Raw genomic sequence first — 18520 nt, 5'->3', positions numbered from 1 at the left:
TATGAATGTGATGGTTGGGTGGCTGTGGCTCAGGTGGTACAGCGGTTGGAGGATCGATTTCACAGCTATTCCAGTCTACGTGTAAAATGTATCAAGTGTCGTTGGGGACCCCAGTGTATCCATCGGAGTGTGTGTTCACCAACGTGAGATAAGAAAGTGTAGGTCTGCTAACAGGGGTAAAGTTAGCTTGATTGTTGCTAATGCAATCATTAATGAATATCGAGGAGCTATTTGCACTGATAGGCTAAAAGCATTTTATGATTTTTTGGTATGTAGCTTATAGTTGAAGTTGTATAACTTCATCTGCTAAAAATAATACCAAACTGTTTGAGTATTTATTGTAGCAGTGTCATTGTGTTTTTACAGCCTTGTCCTGTAAAAACATACAGTATCATCCTGTAAAATCGGATCTTGTGATGGCCTAAAATGGTTTAGCTTGTAAAATTAGCAGTCAAGTTTGAGTGCAATATAGCATGAGTTGGATTCATATTCCTGATCCCAATCATTGTTTTAGCCCTCTGCCTGGATCTGCCTTTGATGCAAAGGAACGATGGATACCCCCTTGATCAGGGACCTTGTCTCCGCCACACCTGACAGGTTTGTAGCCAAGCAGACCAGTCTAATTGTGTCAGCTCTTTGAAAGCCCACCACAGCTGAGTTGTGAATGAAGATCTGCAACATTTTGCTGCACACACTGAAGGATGTCATTGTCCTTACGACACAGAGCCTGTTAGTCACCATCTTATATACAGCGTCTGTGCTGGTCGCTCAGGTACTTGTCCACCTCCACAACATCAACATCCTGTCCCAGGATAGACATGGGTGTTCCGCCACCCTCTTCCTTCTGAAAAACAACAACCAACTCTTTAGTGTTGTTTACATTTAGATTTCTCTCAGACTAGCCAACAAAATCATCCCCTAGTGCTCTGTACGCCTCCTTTAGCCCATCGGTTATGCTTCCCACTACTACCCATCAACATAAGACAGAGGACTGCTCAGTCATCGCTTGCAGTGTCTCCCTCAATAGCAGCAGTCTGAAGATGGTGAATGCACTGTAGGACTGTAGGAGAGCTTGGTCCTCGCAGGACATTCACTTCTGGGAGTGAGCTCTGCATCATCCGCTGTCAGATTTGGTTGGTATGCAAATTGCAGAGAGATACGAAACCAAGACTTCACCACATGAGATGTCAGGGCAACTGGTCAACAGACATTAAGGTGTGATGGTGCCGTTCCCTTCGGAGCTGAAACGGACATAATCTTTAGATTATGGAATTGGCTAGATTTAGTGTGCCATAAAACACTATTTTCGTTGCTGTTTGTCTACAATAAGTCCAAAAGGGTCTTAGAAAACTCAGCACTGACAATTGCATGGACTTTGTGCTGAGACACTTCCCATCATGCTGTCATTTCATTATTTATGCTGCTGTGTCAAAACGGATTTATTTATTTTCTACGTGTTCATTCACTGAAGCAACAAGCAGACATGAACATGAGCAGTTTTGAGCGAGCTTGCAGGAGGATCCTCTCTTGGCTGTGTGGCTGCAGTTTGCCCAGCAGGTGTCAGGCGCACTCAGAACATCAGCGAAGCGCCGAGTTTCAGTCCAAAGTTGCGCTTTGCTGCTCCGCACCCAAACTGAATATTGTTATCATCGCTTTAGATTAATATGTGTTGCTCTGAATATTTGAGTAAATTGAAAAGTTCCTAACTTCTGGAGCCTATCTGCACGAATGCCTCTTGTGATTCGTGTGTTTCTACTGGTACTCGGATGTTGCTTTTACTGCTCTTTAAATAAGAGCAGGTGAATGAAGCCTTCGGGAAAACAAAGCACGGGAATTAGTGGATCTGAAGAAAACAGCCGCTAAACAAAGATGACTTGAATGTAGCTGAAATGTAATCCTCCTCTTTTTAACACGAGCCCGAGAATGCAACTTATCTTGGGTTGAAACAAGGTCAGCCAAAACCCACAATTTAAGGAATTCCGACCGGTTAATGAGCCAAACCATTCCGGAGGTGAGTGGTGGGTATTGGGCGTGATCAAAACGGTTCTTCTTAATTGTTATTAGTGAGTGCAGCATTAATACTATACTAATGAACTGAATGTTGTCTAATGAACTCCTTAATCCGACTTTGAATTGCTGCTGTTGTTCTGCGTTAATTAATGACGCTTATGGGAAGTTTCCATTTATCTCCAGTGGCAGGCTTTCTGTCAAGTCCTCAGACCCCTATAGAGCTTCTCTCTCCCTCTCTCTCTCTCTCTCTCTCTCTCTCTCTCTCTTTCTCTCTCTCACACACAGGTTTATTATAATGAGGAGCCTGGAGACACTGGGGGGGGAGAAGGAGCCATTTTTCTCATTGAAGCTGAGTTGCGCGGACGGAGCGGAGGTTTTGCTGCTGCTGCTAGCCGGCGTGTGTGAGTGTGTGTGTGTGCGTTTGTGTGGATGTGAGTGCAGCTCCGGCCAAGGTTACTGCGGGTTAACCTCTTAAAAACGTCAGCCGGAGTGAGCGGAGAGGAGTGCGCCCGCTGAGAGCATGGCTCTTCTTCAACAAAGGGAAACTTACCGGTGGAAAGTTTAAAGAAATTAGGAGCCGCAGAATTCGCCACACGGGCGCACAAACTGAGGAGCGATGCACTTCGTTAAATGGGATTTGTTGCTGTTACTCTGCTGTTGTAAACTGGTCCCACTGATCCGCTGTTACGTTGTACACATCGGTGAGGATGGCGGAGCGAGCGCGGTGGTGGCCGGCGCGGAGCGGGGCGCGCGGTGCACTCTGGATCAGGTGCTGGCTCCAAAATTCACCGAGGGGTTCCTGGAGGCTGACGCGGTAGCGGGCATCGTGTTTGTTTCGGGCTCCATAAAGTGCCCCTCGCTGCGCTCAAACCCCTTCACCTTGTACACCGTGGAGGACTGCGCGGACTCCGGCTACAGGCACCTCCTCACCAGCCAGTACCAGGTGCATGTACACGGTAGGAACTGTTCAAACACGCGTAAAAGAAAACCTCAGTGGGACATGGAGGTCCTCACTTTGCTCAGTACCCACAGCCATCACAGCTTAGAGTGCCACCGAGCAGATTCTGCTCTATTCCCAGTGGGAGGTCTACTGCCTGGCCCTCCGATCCGCTGCAAAGTCACCAACAGCCATGAGTTTTATTTCAACGACGGGAACTTGTTTGTGTCTGAGAAGCTGTGCTGGAGGCAGGACACTCTCCTGGAGCTGGACGTCCTCTGTGATGTACTCACAGGTAGTGGGCTGAATGTTCAAGTCAGTCCCATCTCCATCCACTGGCGTGTGGGAGAGGGCCCCTTTAGGCAGGGTCACATAGAGAAGCTGTTACAAAGGGCAGCTCAGTCTGATTCAGGGATTTTAAGCAGGAGTAGAAGAAGCATCAACAGCAGCCCCCAGTTTCAACCACCAATGTATCAAGTGTCTGTGGCAGAGAATAAGCCCGCCGGGACTCCTGTTGTTGTTTTGAAAGCAGTGGATGTGGATGAAGGCGAGGCAGGCAGGCTGGAGTATTTTATTGAAGCTCTCTTTGACAGCCGCTCGAACCATCTTTTTGCTGTGGACCCGTCCAGCGGTGCTGTGTCTACAGTAGAAGTGCTGGACCGGGAAACAAAAGACACCCATGTGTTTCGTGTGACCGCAGTGGACCACGGCACACCCCGGCGCACAGCCATGGCCACACTCACTATCACAGTCAGTGACACTAACGATCACAGCCCTGTGTTTGAGCAACAGGACTATAAGGAAAGTATCAGGGAGAACCTAGAAATAGGCTATGAGGTGTTAACAGTGAGGGCGACAGACGGAGATGCCCCCATTAATGGGAACATCCTATATAACATCCTCAACAATAATGGGTCCAATGATGTGTTTGAGATTGATTCCAGGTCTGGCGTAATTCGCACCAAGGGGCTGGTGGACAGAGAAGAGGTGGAAGCCTATATGCTGTTAGTTGAGGCGAATGACCAAGGTCGTGACCCCGGGCCCCGCAGCGCCACAGCTACTGTTCACATTGTGGTAGAAGATGATAACGATAACGCTCCTCAGTTCAGTGAAAAGCGCTACGTGGTCCAGGTGCCCGAGGACATGACCCCTAACACAGAGATCCTGCAGGTCACTGCAACAGATCAGGACAGAGGGAGCAACGCTGTCGTTCACTTCAGCATCATGAGCGGAAACACCCGCGGGCAGTTTTATATCGATGCTCAGACAGGTAAAATGGACCTGGTGAGCCACCTGGATTATGAGGCAAACAAAGAATACACGCTGAGAATCAGAGCTCAGGATGGGGGACGCCCACCGCTGTCCAACATCAGCGGCCTGGTTACGGTGCAGGTGCTGGATGTTAACGACAACGCCCCCATTTTTGTCAGCACGCCATTCCAGGCCACCGTGCTGGAAAATGTGCCGCTGGGTTACTCCATCATCCACATCCAGGCTGTCGATGCAGACTCTGGAGAAAACTCCAGGCTGGAGTATCGGCTCACTGAAACCACACCAAACTTCCCTTTCTCCATCAATAATAGCACGGGGTGGATTGTAGTCGCAGCCGAGCTGGACAGGGAGAGCGTGGACTTTTACAACTTCGGAGTGGAGGCACGTGATCACGGCTACCCCGTCATGTCATCTTCAGCCAGCATCAGCATGACGATCCTGGACGTCAACGACAACAACCCAGAGTTCACGCAGAAGGCGTATTACATGAGACTAAATGAAGACGCGGCCGTGGGGACCAGCGTGGTGACCGTGTCAGCTGTGGACCAGGATATCAACGGCGTGGTGACGTATCAGATCGCGAGTGGAAACACCCGCAACAGATTCTCCATCACGAGCCAGAGCGGGGGTGGGCTCATTACGCTGGCTTTGCCTCTGGACTACAAACTGGAACGCCAGTACGTCCTCACTGTCACGGCGAGCGACGGCACCCGCTTTGACACCGCCAAGGTGTTTGTTAACGTCACTGACGCCAACACACACCGGCCCGTGTTTCAGAGCTCACATTACACCGTCAGCATTAATGAGGACAAGCCCGTGGGCACCACCGTGGTCGTCATCAGTGCCACAGATGAGGACACGGGCGAGAACGCGCGCATCACCTACTTCATGGATGACAGCATCCCTCAGTTTGACATCGACCCCGACACGGGAGCTGTCACCACGCAGATGGAACTGGACTACGAGGACCAGGTTTCCTATACGCTGGCCATCACTGCGCGGGATAACGGCATCCCACAGAAATCTGACACCACCTACCTGGAGATACTTGTGAACGATGTGAACGACAACTCTCCCCGTTTCCTCAGAGATCACTACGTTGGTGCGATTATGGAAGACGTGCCCGTGTTCACCAGCGTGGTCCAGGTTTCTGCCACCGACAGAGACTCTGGCCTCAATGGCAGAGTTTTCTACACCTTCCAGGGTGGGGAGGATGGCGATGGAGACTTTATAATTGAATCCACCTCCGGCATTGTTCGCACTCTGCGCAGGCTTGACAGAGAAAATGTGCCCATTTACACCCTGCAGGCATTTGCAGTAGATAAAGGTATCCCTGCCCTGAAAACACCAGTAAACATTCAAGTAACAATCCTAGACGTGAATGACAACCCTCCTGTGTTCGAGAAAGACGAGTTTGACATTATGGTGGAGGAAAACAGCCCCATAGGCCTCGTGGTTGCACATATCTCAGCCACAGATCCAGATGAAGGCAGCAATGCACAGATTATGTATCAGATAGTGGAGGGAAACATCCCAGAGGTGTTTCAGCTGGATATCTTCTCCGGAGAGCTGACTGCTTTAATAGACCTGGACTATGAGTTGAGGTCTGAGTACGTCATTGTGGTCCAGGCCACCTCTGCGCCTCTCGTGAGCCGAGCCACAGTCCACATCAAACTTGTGGACAAGAACGACAACACGCCAGTCCTCAAAAACTTCCAGATCATCTTTAACAACTATGTGACTGACAAATCGAGCAGTTTTCCCACTGGAGTGATCGGACGCATCCCCGCGTACGACCCAGACGTCTCCGATCAGCTGCACTACAGCTTTGACGTGGGAAACGAGCTGAAGCTGGTCCTCCTGAACCAAAGCACGGGAGAGATCCAGCTGAGCCAGGCCCTGGATAACAACCGGCCCCTGGAGGCCTCCATGAGGATCTCAGTGTCAGGTGAGATTGTTAGATAACTCTCTGTAATCCACCTCCACTCCACCCAGTGAATGAAAAAAGCGCAGTAATGGGAGTGCAGGCTTACAGGGGTGTATTCTTACTGATTCTATTAACGCGTAGTGTCTCTTCATTTACATTTTCTCTCCATTTCACTGGGTAATGGAAGTGATGACGGCTTAAGTGTGTCTCTCTTGGCTTGAGTATTCCAGCGTGATTCTCCTGTAATAGAAATATTCATGAAGGAGGATTAATATTCATTGAAGCATATTTGTAATTCACTCCACTTTACAGGAAAAATCACTCAGGGTCATAAAAGTGCACTAAAGCATTTCCTTTCTTATTAATTGTTTAATTTGGCTGATTTAATGGGGGACTTCTGACACATGTATTTTAGTCCCCTGGTTATATACACAATCCTGGTTTAGCTCAGTCTATTGTCAAGATATAAATAGCTGTTTGTCTGAGTGAGTAGAGTCTCCAGTGGCAGACTGATCATGTCCCATAATTGCCCGTCATGCCCACTCCGTCATACAATGAAAGGCATAATTCAATAATGGTTCATATCTGCAGCTTTATTTTGTTTGTTAGTGTGGGGTTTTGTTTTTTTTTGTTTGAATGAAGAGTTGATGTGTGTGTCAAGCCCTGTTCTTTTGTTCTAATTTGACAGAAAATGCTTCCATTCAATAGCAGCCAGGATGGTGAAAACTGATAATCCTGGTTTGATGATGCTTTTGAATCACATAAAGTTCACATCGACGAAATTTGCTGATTTTTCTGTTCATGAATTGGGAAAGGAAATGTCACGCAGGTCTCAAATGAGCTCCAGACATTCTTCAGTTGTTCTCTTTTTCTTACTCTGCATGTCTTGAACTGTCTGTCTCCCCTGCACTGTTCATTTTGCGTGTCAGCACAAATTACAGAGTTTTATTTGCTCCTTTAATGAAACTGAACCTAAATTGCACCCGAAGAAAGTGTGTGGTTGTGTGTGGGTGGAGAGGGGCGATGGGAAGGAGGGGTGGTGACGGTGTTGTTTTTACCCTCTGTTGGAGCTTATTTGACGCAGTGTGATCTGCTGTAAATCTGCCTTCTCTTTGACCTTGGCACAAGCTAAGAGAGGGGGAAAGGAGCTGGGAACAGTATTAAGAGATTGGACATGAAGGTTAAAGATGAAAATAGCAATTTAACAGGAAAAGAGCAGATTAAGGCTGGCAGAAACCTTTGTGTTGGTCTTCTTTGATGGCAGCAGAAGTGTGCGTTCGCTGGCTGACGGGTGTTGCACGGACTGGTTAGCGCGGGTAGTCGTTTTGATAGATTTGAGCTGAGCTTCGACTCTCTGGAGAACAATGGTAAGCCGTCGATTAAGGGGCAGGCGCTTGAGCTCATACCAGGCTGTGGTTGGGGGTAACAGCTGTGACTCCACCAAAGACCAATTAGAGGCCGTGGTCCCCCCAGTGCGTCCAGCACCTGCTGGGGTTTATGTGTCAGCACCCCTGCAGGAGACAGAAGGAGATAGAGGAAGGCTGGAGGACAGAGGGGAGGTGAAGGAGTTTTTTGTGTGTATGTACAGTGAATACAAGTTGGAAAATACAGTGGTACTGTAAACCAGCAGAAAAGTCATTAGACAGGAGCTGCTGGAGGAGGAGATGGGGCAGAAATATGAGCTCCTTCTATAGATCCTGCTGACCCCAATTTTCAAAGGCTTTCCCCTCCAGGGACCTCCCAGGTCTTCCCATTATCTTTCTCTTTATGCTACTGTTTAAGAGGCCCCTTATGATGGACGATTTTTGATGGGCTCCTTTGTACGTTGTTGGACTGTGAGTAACATCACCTCTGGGCACCGCTCTTCACACCGAAATAGATGTAATAGTTTAAATGTGGCAACACTTTGCTTTAAGTTTAAAGTGTTTCATATGCACCATCTTTGAGAAGGTAACCTTTAAATAATCCACACCATCCCCCCGAAGTTAGGTTTGGTAAAATAACCCTTTGCACTGAGTGTCGCTTATCTTTTCAAAATATTATTCACATCACTTCCACTCGGATTGTTGTTGAGTGATCTCACATATAAAACAGTCTGTGACTTAAATGTCATAAATAACTGCTGAAGTGATCGTTGGATTTTGTCGATTTTGATATTGCCATACTGACTAAAATTCCTAACTTGTACTGTAGTTCAGCACGACAAAAAGTTTGAAAAGACCTCCTTGTTGCACAGTTAAGCATTTAGGAAAACCACATGAAATATACAAAGTGCTGCAAACTGCACATACAGTTTTTGGTCTAGTTCTTAAAAATATAAACTGAGCAGTGTGATTCAAAGAACATTAAACGATCCCCGGTTGTGCTTTGCAGGTTAATTATTCACTGAATGAGTTTCGAAGAGCCCAACTATTAAATGAAAAAATGTGCAGTGTTTAACAATCTGGTTAGAAATGTATCGCAATGAGAAGGCCAGTGGCTGTTGCTCAGACCGGGTCATCTGCCAGCGGGATGGTCAGGGCTTTGATCCCAGGCTCATCCAGTCAGCACGGCCAAGTGTCCTTGATTAAGACACTGAACTCCAAATTACTCCCGATCAGAGTGTGAGTGTGTGTTTAGCGCCTGCTTTATGGGATAGAGTCTGTGTGAATGTGAGAATTGTAGTAGAAGTAGAAAAGTGCTGTGTAAGTACTAGTACATTTACCATTTAGCAATGACTCCTCACCACCATTCTGTGATGTGATATACACAGTTTAGAAATGACCTAAACTTTATTTTCTTACTGTTTTTGTAAAAAGATGTTTTCATATCAGACAACATACATGCCAGTACAGTATATATATGTATATGTAATAAATCACTATCAGACAACATTGGCCTTCTGAAGCAGTGGTTAGCACTGTTTCCCCACAGCAAGCAGGCCCAGGCAGCAAATCCACCACCTGCCTTTCTGTGTGGAGTTTGCATGTTCTCCCTGTGTTTGCGTGGGTTCTCACCGGGTACCCCACTTCCTCCCACAGTCCAAAGACATGCAGTTAGTGGGGTTAGGTTAATTGATGACTCTAAATTGTCCATAGGTGTGATTGTGAATGGTTTTCTGTCTCTCTGTGTTACCCCTGCATCAGACTGGCGACCTGTCCTTATGGCGGCTGGGATAGGCTCCAGCCCGCCCGCGACTCTGAGCTGGATAAGCGGAAGAGGATGGAAGGATGTAGTGTTTATAAAGCTAAATGTTGAAACTAAACCACATTTAAAGTGATGTGGCCAAAATGAAACAGTATCTGTACAAAGAGGTCATGCACAGTAAACAGAAGGAGAAAGTGTTGACTTGGAAAGCTTGCCTCAGAAATGATTACCCGGGACGGGCTAATATCTGCTTTCATAGAGGTGATCAAACTTTATCTTGCTAAGATTTGCTAAGATTTCTTTAGGTGGGTTTGATATGCCCGTGGATTTCTTTATGATAATTAGTGAGGAAATACATGTTATCCAGCAGCAACAGTAGTCCCTCATTGCTATTCAAATTGGCACTACAATCACTCAGAGCCAATAAGCAGGTTCTTCACAATACATCTGACAATCACGTAGCCTGGGGATCTTACTGGCTGTGTGCACTTGCATAAATTAGTAATCATAACAGTTTAATTATGTTAGCCAGTGAAGGAACCAGATTTACAGCAGTGGTGTGCAGGTATTTGAGCCTGTCTCATACTGAGTGGGTGAAAATAGACTCATAAACACAGAATCGGGATTATGTCTTTTGATTTCAGCTTTGAGGAAACTGTTGTTTTGCAACTCAGCATTTGACAAAATGGAGACTTTTTTTTTTCTTGCATGTTTTATATCATGTCGCTTAAGTGTTATGAAGAGATTCCCATCACACTGCAGCATGAGACACAGGTTTTCATCCATGGGATTAGGCATTCTGCATCTGTATCCTTAGATCTGTCAGACTAGTGTTGACATACCCGGGGCCTCATCTACTGTTCCCAGGCAAGCGTGAGCCTGCATAAATAGGTGTTTGCATTTGATTGCAGAGATTGTTTCTCTGCTTTTCTTTCATCCGTAAAGCCCTGTTAATTTTCATATAGAAAGTGTAGCTAATCATTATCTCACACTGCTAAATGTGAGGTCCGCTCATTTGCCTGCATATTTGTTGCACTCTAAAGTGACTGGCACGGTTTAGCTTTATACTCCGCGAACTGCTAGAACATAGTACCCACCTCATCCCCAGTGTGACACCAGGACACTTTGTCCCTTTTAATCATATTCTGACTCCGAGCCAACACCGTGCCCCCACTTTGAAAGCGTGAGTGCTAAAATTTAACAGACAAACACGCCTCCACCACTAAAGACGGCAGAGCGATTCAGCTCACATCGCACTGCGGGTTGTGCAGGCGCTCAAGTTACATGGTGGACAGCGGGTATTGTCTCTGTCTGGTCACTGTATGGAGGGAACACCCTTTTAACTTTCAAGTGTGAGTCTGAAGTGGCTGTGGATGCTGCAAGGTTAAGCTGCTACTCTGTCAAATGTGTGTTCGAGCCAAAGCCGCTGGCATTAAGCTCGACCAACTGGGGAAGGCGACAAATATGTTCAAATAAGTCAAGATTTTGCCTTTTTTTCCTCAAAAGATAATTTGGCACATAAGATATCCAGACGCTTGAATTCCATGTTGGCTTTTTTATTTTTGTCAGATAAAACTACATGGCAGGAATTTTAATGGTGGGGACTCTGCTGCACCAAGTGCCATGTATATAACAGCCAACTTATTCACAGTGTGTGTAATTTCATTAGGATCTATTAAACCTTTAAGCTGTCTGCGGTTGGACTTTCTCGAGGGGATTGTCTTCTGTTACACTAGCCCATCAAGCTGCACATATCTGGTATATTTCTGTGTGTGTGTGTGTGTGTGTGTGGGCCTCAACAGCTGGACCGCCCTGATTACTTTTCTCCACACTCTCATATAATTAGTAGAGCCTGTGCTCTTTATGTTTGATAAATTTCGGTTTTCCTCTTGCTCTCAATTCGCAGGAATCAAAGTCACTGCTTACGAAGCTCGAGTCATCTGTAACGGCTAACTCCTTCCATTCTTCCTGCCTCCCTCCCTGGATGGCGTTAGTCACACTCGCAGGCTTGCGTGGAATGTTTGTAGCACTGTTTCTTTTCTTTTTTTATCCCTTTAACATCACCTATCACCTTGATCCTGTTTCTCTTTCCCTCTTTTTGTTTGCCTGTCACCATTTCCCATTTTTCTCCTATCTGCCCGGGTCTATGGCTCTCACCCCTGCAACCTCCACTGTTCCCTCCCATCATTTCGAGCTCCTCCACCCTCCCTCTTTATCCCCGTCCTCCCCTTCCTCTCCCTCCCTCCTTTGACTGTTGTCCCCCCTCCTCCCCTTCTCTCTCTCCCCTGTGAAAGGAAGAATGCCTAAGAGAAATGCTTTGTTAAGCACACAGTTGTCATGGAGAACCCAGCAATGCCTGAGAAATTCCTTGTGGGTGGGGATGAGGGGGTAAGGCCTCTTTTGTGGAGCAAAGATAGGGGGGGAGGGGAGACCCATAAAGTTCTAAAGAGCAACTGTCCGCATCTCCGTTTTTCCAGTGAAGCATGTAAGGCTCTCTGTGGACCTGTAATGCTGCGGGACACACTGACCTGTCCTGCCGGCTGCTTTCATTTTAACAGGACATGAAGAGAGTCGGCCGACACCTGACTGCAGATATAAAGTTTCCATCCGCTGTGTTTTTGAACGCTAAAGTGCATGTGAGACTTCAGAGGCACTCTGCTTTGAAAGCACCAGAGAGTTTTAAGCACATGGACATTTGATAGTGTCCTCTTTAAGCTCTTTGATTTGTGACACAGATGCACTCAGAGGGTCTCCAATTTCTTGCCGCCCGCATGTTTCTTGGCAGCAAAACATCCTCCCGTGGGCCTCGCTGCTGCACGCTTGGTTGCGCTGAAGGTCCAGAGGTGGTGAGGTAGTGCAGACTGAAGGTGCGGGTGAGATGGGGTGGAGGGGCGGGTGAATGACATCATCTATGTGTTTGGAGGGGAAATCATGTTTGGGATTAAGGCCGGCGCATCGCTGGGGCGAGGCCTTGCGGTGCTTGCATATATCGTAGCATTGTCCTGCATTGTCCTCGAGATCCCAGTAGACAATCGGAGTGGGCTCTGTCTGCTGCTGCCCCCACCGCCCCCACCCCTCTAACCTCCTTGTGCCTTTGTGTCCACTTGTTTGCACCAGTCCTGTCCGCTACGGGAGAGTCTCACCAGACCTGCTGTTCCTTCATGTATTACACGGTTTGCAGTTCAGTCTGTTGCAGAAAGCTTTTGGTGAATCACCAAGAAAACAAACAAACAAACAAAAACAACAACACATAAATCTCAAGTACAGTGAGTCCTTATCAGACGTACTTGCTACAGGAACGATAGTGGAGCGCACAACTAACTCCACATAAAAAATGTGAAAAAGGATCCGATATGTTGGCTCACCAAATATCCTTATCCGTCTCAAACACCTTATATCGGTTGGACTATAGCGAATGCATATGGTAGTGACCAGTTCAGGGCATACCATGCCTCCAGTCATATGACAGCTGGAGTAAAAGCCCACTGCGAGCATGAATTGGATAAGTAGAAGAAAATGGATGATTAAATGTAGCTGTTCAAATGGATACAAGTAATAGTTAAAGGGTTGAAAAAGGTGAATTTGAAATGGTAAACTGTCTAAATCTACAGCTGGTGGATGAAATGCAAATTTGTCCAAAAACAACATAAGCGACAGTTAAACTGTGTGAAAAACTTTGAAAGTTTATCTCTCTATGCTGTGGGGGTGCATCAGGGCTGGGAGGCACAGCTCTCCAACAACAACAGCATTGACAACAACAACACACAGAGCACTTTCTTGTCTCCTGTGCAGTGACGATAACACCAAAGCTCCTCCCGAGTCCAGAAATCACTACGAGAAAAGACGTTTCTCACACTGTGAACGTGACAGATTATGTTTATTCAACAGCCTGTTGCCTTTACGCTACATTGCACTCATTTAGTACTGAACCAGGCCGAGATTTCACAGTGACCTGGTTTCATATGCTTCAGCTCTGCAGTTCAACCTGTCAACACAGGACCGTTAGACACGAGGGTACGAAGTGCGACTGGTAGAGGTGGTGAACCCTGGAGTGCAGAATTTTAAGAGGTTTCATTGCTGACTGAATTATGTTAAGACAGACTGAAGGGTGGGGAGCTAACTACACAGATGGTGTCGTCCTGAGTTAGCTGAAATGGTGTGTTTACACTTTCACAGTCTGGTGGCATTTGAATGAATGAATAACTATTTTTAGAGTTCACTTAGATGCTTTTTTTTCTTTTTTACTTTTAGCACATTTCCTGATCTGGACTGAATGTTTTCCACATCGTCTTCTAAAAATATCTCCCCTGTCACAGTGTGCAAAGTTTTTTTTTTTTTTCTTTTAAAGCAGAGCTATCAAAGACAGAAACCGGCTCTGTTTTGCTGACTCCTGCTTCAAAGCATCTCAGTTGGATGACAGTTGTTACTTTGCTGTTGGATGCTCAGGATCCAACATCATTCGCTGTTGGTATGTTTGAGTAGCGGCCTCCTGCTTGGTCACGTCTCTGCATGCTAATGTCTCTTTACTGTTGCGCTGACATTGGTTTTTCTTTGATATGTAAATGTTCAGATTCGAGGAGCTCGAATTCTTTTCTGTGACTCTGAAGCCGCTTCGCTGTAGAGGAAAGGAAATCTGTGGGCTGCCCTCTTGTTGCAGGTTTTCAGAAACAGCAGAAAAGTGTCATCAGGGGATGCTCTGGCAGGGTCCACAAATGAGTACTGATGGCCTCTCTCCAGCCAAGTCAGCTTTCCTGTGGAATGGAGAAATCAAGAGAGGGATTTACTCCGACTCCCCAGGATTGAAATCCTTGGGTTGACATTGAGCTACACAAGCAGTTTTCATTATTGACTTCAGGGGCGGTGGAGGAAATGTGTTGTTGTGGTGTGGTTATCATTACAGCTGATCTCTGGTCTCTTTCTATTTAAACCTAACTGCTCTGCAGAAAACAATAAAAACAAAATTTATTTAACTTGAATTTTCTTAATGAAACGGTGTCAAATCACATAAATAAACTTGCTCACGGGTAGTTATGATGCTCGCTGTATTTTTTGCTGCTTGACGTAATGGCTTTAACACTGCTCAGATACAGATCGCAGTAAATCTGCTGCGTAGGAGTTTTCAGCGTGCCGGCCGTTCCCTCCCGCGTGCGAGAGCTGCAAGTGGGCTTTCTGTTAAAGCACGAGCTGTTTGTGTTCAGTTGTGTTGTTTTTCCCAACAATGCACTTGAGGTTGGAAGGGCTATACAAAAACCAAGCGCACATTTGCTTCTGTCGCCTGTCACCGTCTGTAAGGCTTTGAGCTGCAGTTGTTCAAATATGTTTCTCTTGATTAGAGAAGCTCTCCCTGCTTTTCTCTCCAGGCTGTTACTTCCTCAGCTGTGTTGACTTCGAAGACAGCAATATAAATGTATGATGATAGCGGATAGTGTCGCTCAATGCACACAAATCATCCCACAACATTAAGACCACCTGCTTTTTGTCGCTGGGGCATGGCTACAGTTGCTTGGTGGGAGTTTAGAGAATTGGGCTTGTGCCGCCGCTCGATGATGCTCGACGCCATGAGGTTAATATTAAAGACACCAAGATTTCTCAGTGCAAGTGAAATGTTAGGAGTCAGTACATTTGAAGCTCTATTAAGAAATCTACTGTATATATTTGCAGGCTTAACAATTTTGAGAACAAGATCACTGTGGGCTTAACGGATATAAGGTTTGGCACCACATGCAGTCAGTGTTCATTGTGGAGACACTGGCGTGGTTGTCTGTTCATGGGAAAGTGATTTAGGTGTATTTTTTAAATTTGTTTTTCTCTTCTTTTTGTGTTATGTGACTTGTTTTGCTTCTATGGAGTATGAGTCTGGAATAATTAAGGATCGATTGATTGATCAGATTGAGATCTGGCAGTGTGGAGGTTGCTGCTGCTGCTGCCCTGAGGGGGTGTGTTTTGTCTGCAGTAATAATTAGCTGGTTGGTACGTGTCAAAGTAACCTCCACATGAATGTCAGGGCCTAAGGTTTCCAAACAGAACATTACGCTGCACTGCAATGAAATGATCACAGCTTATCATGTCACCTGTTCAGACAAGCAGACAAATTATTAGTAAGTAAATAAAGTTTATTTTGAAACAAAGAGCAGTCAAAGAGTCCTTAACAAAGGTAAATAGCTAAAAACCAGCCCACGCCAAAGTAAAGCAGACACACAAACACTACCCAGAATGCATTTCTCAACAGATGAGTTTAAGCTGCTTTTAAAGGATGTCAAAGAGTCAAAGGTGTGAAAAGAGCACGGTAAGCTGTTCCACAGTTTAGGCTTGTAAGGAACAATCCACCTTATGTTTCAGACAGAATTATATTGATCAGTTGTTTTAAAGAGCTCACTACACTACGATCAGCTGTAAGTTGTGTCATTGCAAAGTGGAAGCATTTAGAAACAAAACCAAATTGCAGTTAAAGAGCAGGGTCTCTGAGTCACCAATGCTCTGTTGACACAGTAACTGCAGAGCTCCAGACCTCCTCTGGCACTAACATCAGCACAAAGACTGTGCGCTGGGAGCTTCACGGCATGGGTGTCCGAGGCCAAGCAGCTCCTGGCAGCGCAATATATAGGTGGCCCAGTATGTTTTTCCACATTGTGCATATAAATGGATCCACTCAAATATGTTAAACCTTCTCATAGAAGTGTGTTTGGCAGTAAAATCAAAAATATGTGTTTAGATTTCATTTGACAAAAGCAGATGAAATATAGACAGAAAACAGGAAGAAGCAAAAAGTATTGTTTAGTCTAAAGTAAATATAAAAGGCCAAACAACGTGTCTAAAGAGCAGGAATTGACACATTATGTATCATCTGTATAATTTCCATAAAATGCAAAGTTCTTTATTCTGAAGCTCTAACATCACATTTTATATATGTTTGAATAAAAAATACAATTCAGAGATTTAGGGATTATTGCTGAGTGTTAAGACACCTTTGAAGCGATTGATAGGGTACAATTTAGAAAAAAAGTCTTCTGAAAATTCTCCAAGTCTTGTCGATTGTCAGTTTTAAGTTTTTAAGCTGGTGGGTCTTTGTGGGGGAACCTGTGGAGTGTTGGACTCAGTGTTAAAAAATCTTAGCTGTGGCTCTGTGCAACCTCCCTGTGGTGTGACTGAGCCTTTGGTCTTTCCTGAGAAGCTTTTCTCAATTTCTGATGAGTGGATGATGATATGAGCTGCTGCTGGTGGGTGGAAGCCTGGCAGGATTTGTTAGAGCATTTTATGCAGAGGGGTTGTGGTACTGGTAGTGGTGGGGGTGGTGGGATGTCAGCCTCAGCCTTTGCTTGTCTAAAGGGGATCAGTAAAGGAGGGGAGTGAGGAGGGGTTAGGGGTAATGGGATGAAAAAGCTACCCCTCCATGCAATGCCTCACTTCCACCTACTAACCAGCCAACAGTCTCCATTCAGACCGCAGCTGAGTGTGCTTCACCTTTCAGCCCTGCTTAATTCAAACAGGCCACATTTTATTGCGCCCCATTTTGATCAAAAGAACCCGAGACTCCTGCTTCTGAATTAAATGAACACCAAACTGAGTCCTCTTAGCTTTAATTAAGGAGGAACTGGATAAGCTTGATCTAATAGATATTAGGCAATTTTAAAGTCTGCCAGGGAACTGGGCCGCAGTGCTCCGTCACCACCACGACAGACTTTTTGTTCACTCAATTTCAACTCAGCCCACACGAGTACTTACCAGTGTCTGTCCAAGACTGATTTGAGCATTTCTTTTTAATTGGAAGAAGTTGATAGAAGCTCAGCTTGCTCACTGGTATGAAGGTGGGTATTAAGCCTGTTGTCGTGCTGGGCTTTAGTCTCTTCCTGTGTGTTCAAATTAAGTTGTTTCCCAAGGAAACAATGATCAAAAAGAAGAAAAACAAAAGCCTCCATAAAATTGTTAAAAGGAGTTTGTGTGGTTTAATTTTTATTAATTACCTTCCATGAAAATTGCTTCAATTTGAATGTAAGTTGTTAAGTCAAAATTCAGCACAACACAAGTCGTCTTCTGTAACCTCAAACTTGTTTTCATACTGACAGGTCGCAGCACCTGTAAAGTTTAGCCACAGACTGACAAACAGGCCATAAATGTGTCTCAAAGTAGCGACGCGAGTGAGCCGCTACAAGAAGAACAAGTTAATTGTGAATGAATCAGGGTCCCAAACACACATGCAGAGTTCAAGTAATTAGTCTGTGTGATTAAAGGCAGCTCCAGGGGAAGAGTATTTAATTTAAATTAAATGAGTGTGTGTCCCTGTTATTGTTGGCCCGACAGAGCCTGCGGTCTCTGTGGTTTGTTTGATTGACTGTGCGGTATGAACGTCTTGCCTTTCTGTGACCTTGTGTGGACACAACTGTAAAGTGTTGGTTAATCATACATAAATGTAATACTTCTGACAGTAGTTTCACACTACAGTAAGCTTGTTAATATTATACTAATACTTAGTGAAGAACTCTTGGAGTGGAGCTGCTTTCACTGAGTTTCACTAGACTGAAAGTTGATATTCAGATAAAACTTGTCATTGTAACTGACCCTAAAAACCTCAGAAACATGGTGTCTAACCAGATGCTTACTCTGGCATTACCTGGGTGTCTGGTAACACTGTGAGGAATCTCGGAGCCATTTTATGGCCTTCAATGTGCATATTACACTCATATGTAGGACCGCTGTCTTTAATCTGCACAATATCTCTAAGAATAGAAGCATCCTATCTCAGAGTGAGTAATAGATGCTGATGATGTATTACTCATGCATTAAGTACTTCTAGGCTGGACTATTCAGTATTATCAGGATTTTAATTAGTCCTGTTGTGATAAAGCTTGTAGTTAGGGCTGGATCAGGATCACGTGACCTTGAACTCTCCCTTAGTTATGCTGCTACAGATTTAAGCTGCTTTTTAATTTTTCTCTGCTTTCTTCCGTCCCGGTTTCTTCCTGCAAAAAGGGAGTTTTTTCATCCCACTGTCACATAGTGCTTGTTCATAGGTGGTCACGTGCTGGGGTTTTCTCTGAGCGGTTGTGGCGCAGTGAAAGAGGGGGTCATCTACCACGGTTGGTGGATTGATCCCCTGCTCCTTTAGTCTGCATGTCAACGAATCCTTAAGCGTGATACTGAACACGTCGCCCCTGATGTACAGTGGGGCAAAAAAGTATTTAGTCAGCCACCGATTGTGCAAGTTCCCCCACTTAAAATGATGACAGAGGTCAGTAATTTGCACCAGAGGT

General features: G+C 45.5%; 1 protein-coding gene across 3 annotated transcripts in view; it reads left to right on the top strand.

The window, feature by feature from the left end:
- The first annotated feature begins 96 nt into the window (after window positions 1-96).
- celsr2 (cadherin, EGF LAG seven-pass G-type receptor 2) overlaps window positions 97-18520 on the top strand; it is an 80114-nt gene continuing 61690 nt past the window's right edge. For all 3 annotated transcript variants that reach the window (XM_005941466.3, XM_042228063.1, XM_005941467.3), the window contains exon 1: window positions 97-6167. In XM_005941466.3, the coding sequence (XP_005941528.1) occupies window positions 2627-6167 (3541 nt within the window). In that variant the 5' untranslated portion in view covers window positions 97-2626. The remainder of the gene's footprint in view (window positions 6168-18520) is intronic.

Source organism: Haplochromis burtoni, unplaced genomic scaffold (assembly GCF_018398535.1).
Source record: "Haplochromis burtoni strain Fernald_Lab_line unplaced genomic scaffold, NCSU_Asbu1 Contig_300, whole genome shotgun sequence".
Lineage (NCBI taxonomy): Eukaryota > Metazoa > Chordata > Actinopteri > Cichliformes > Cichlidae > Haplochromis > Haplochromis burtoni.
This window is presented reverse-complemented; position numbering and strand designations above follow the sequence as displayed.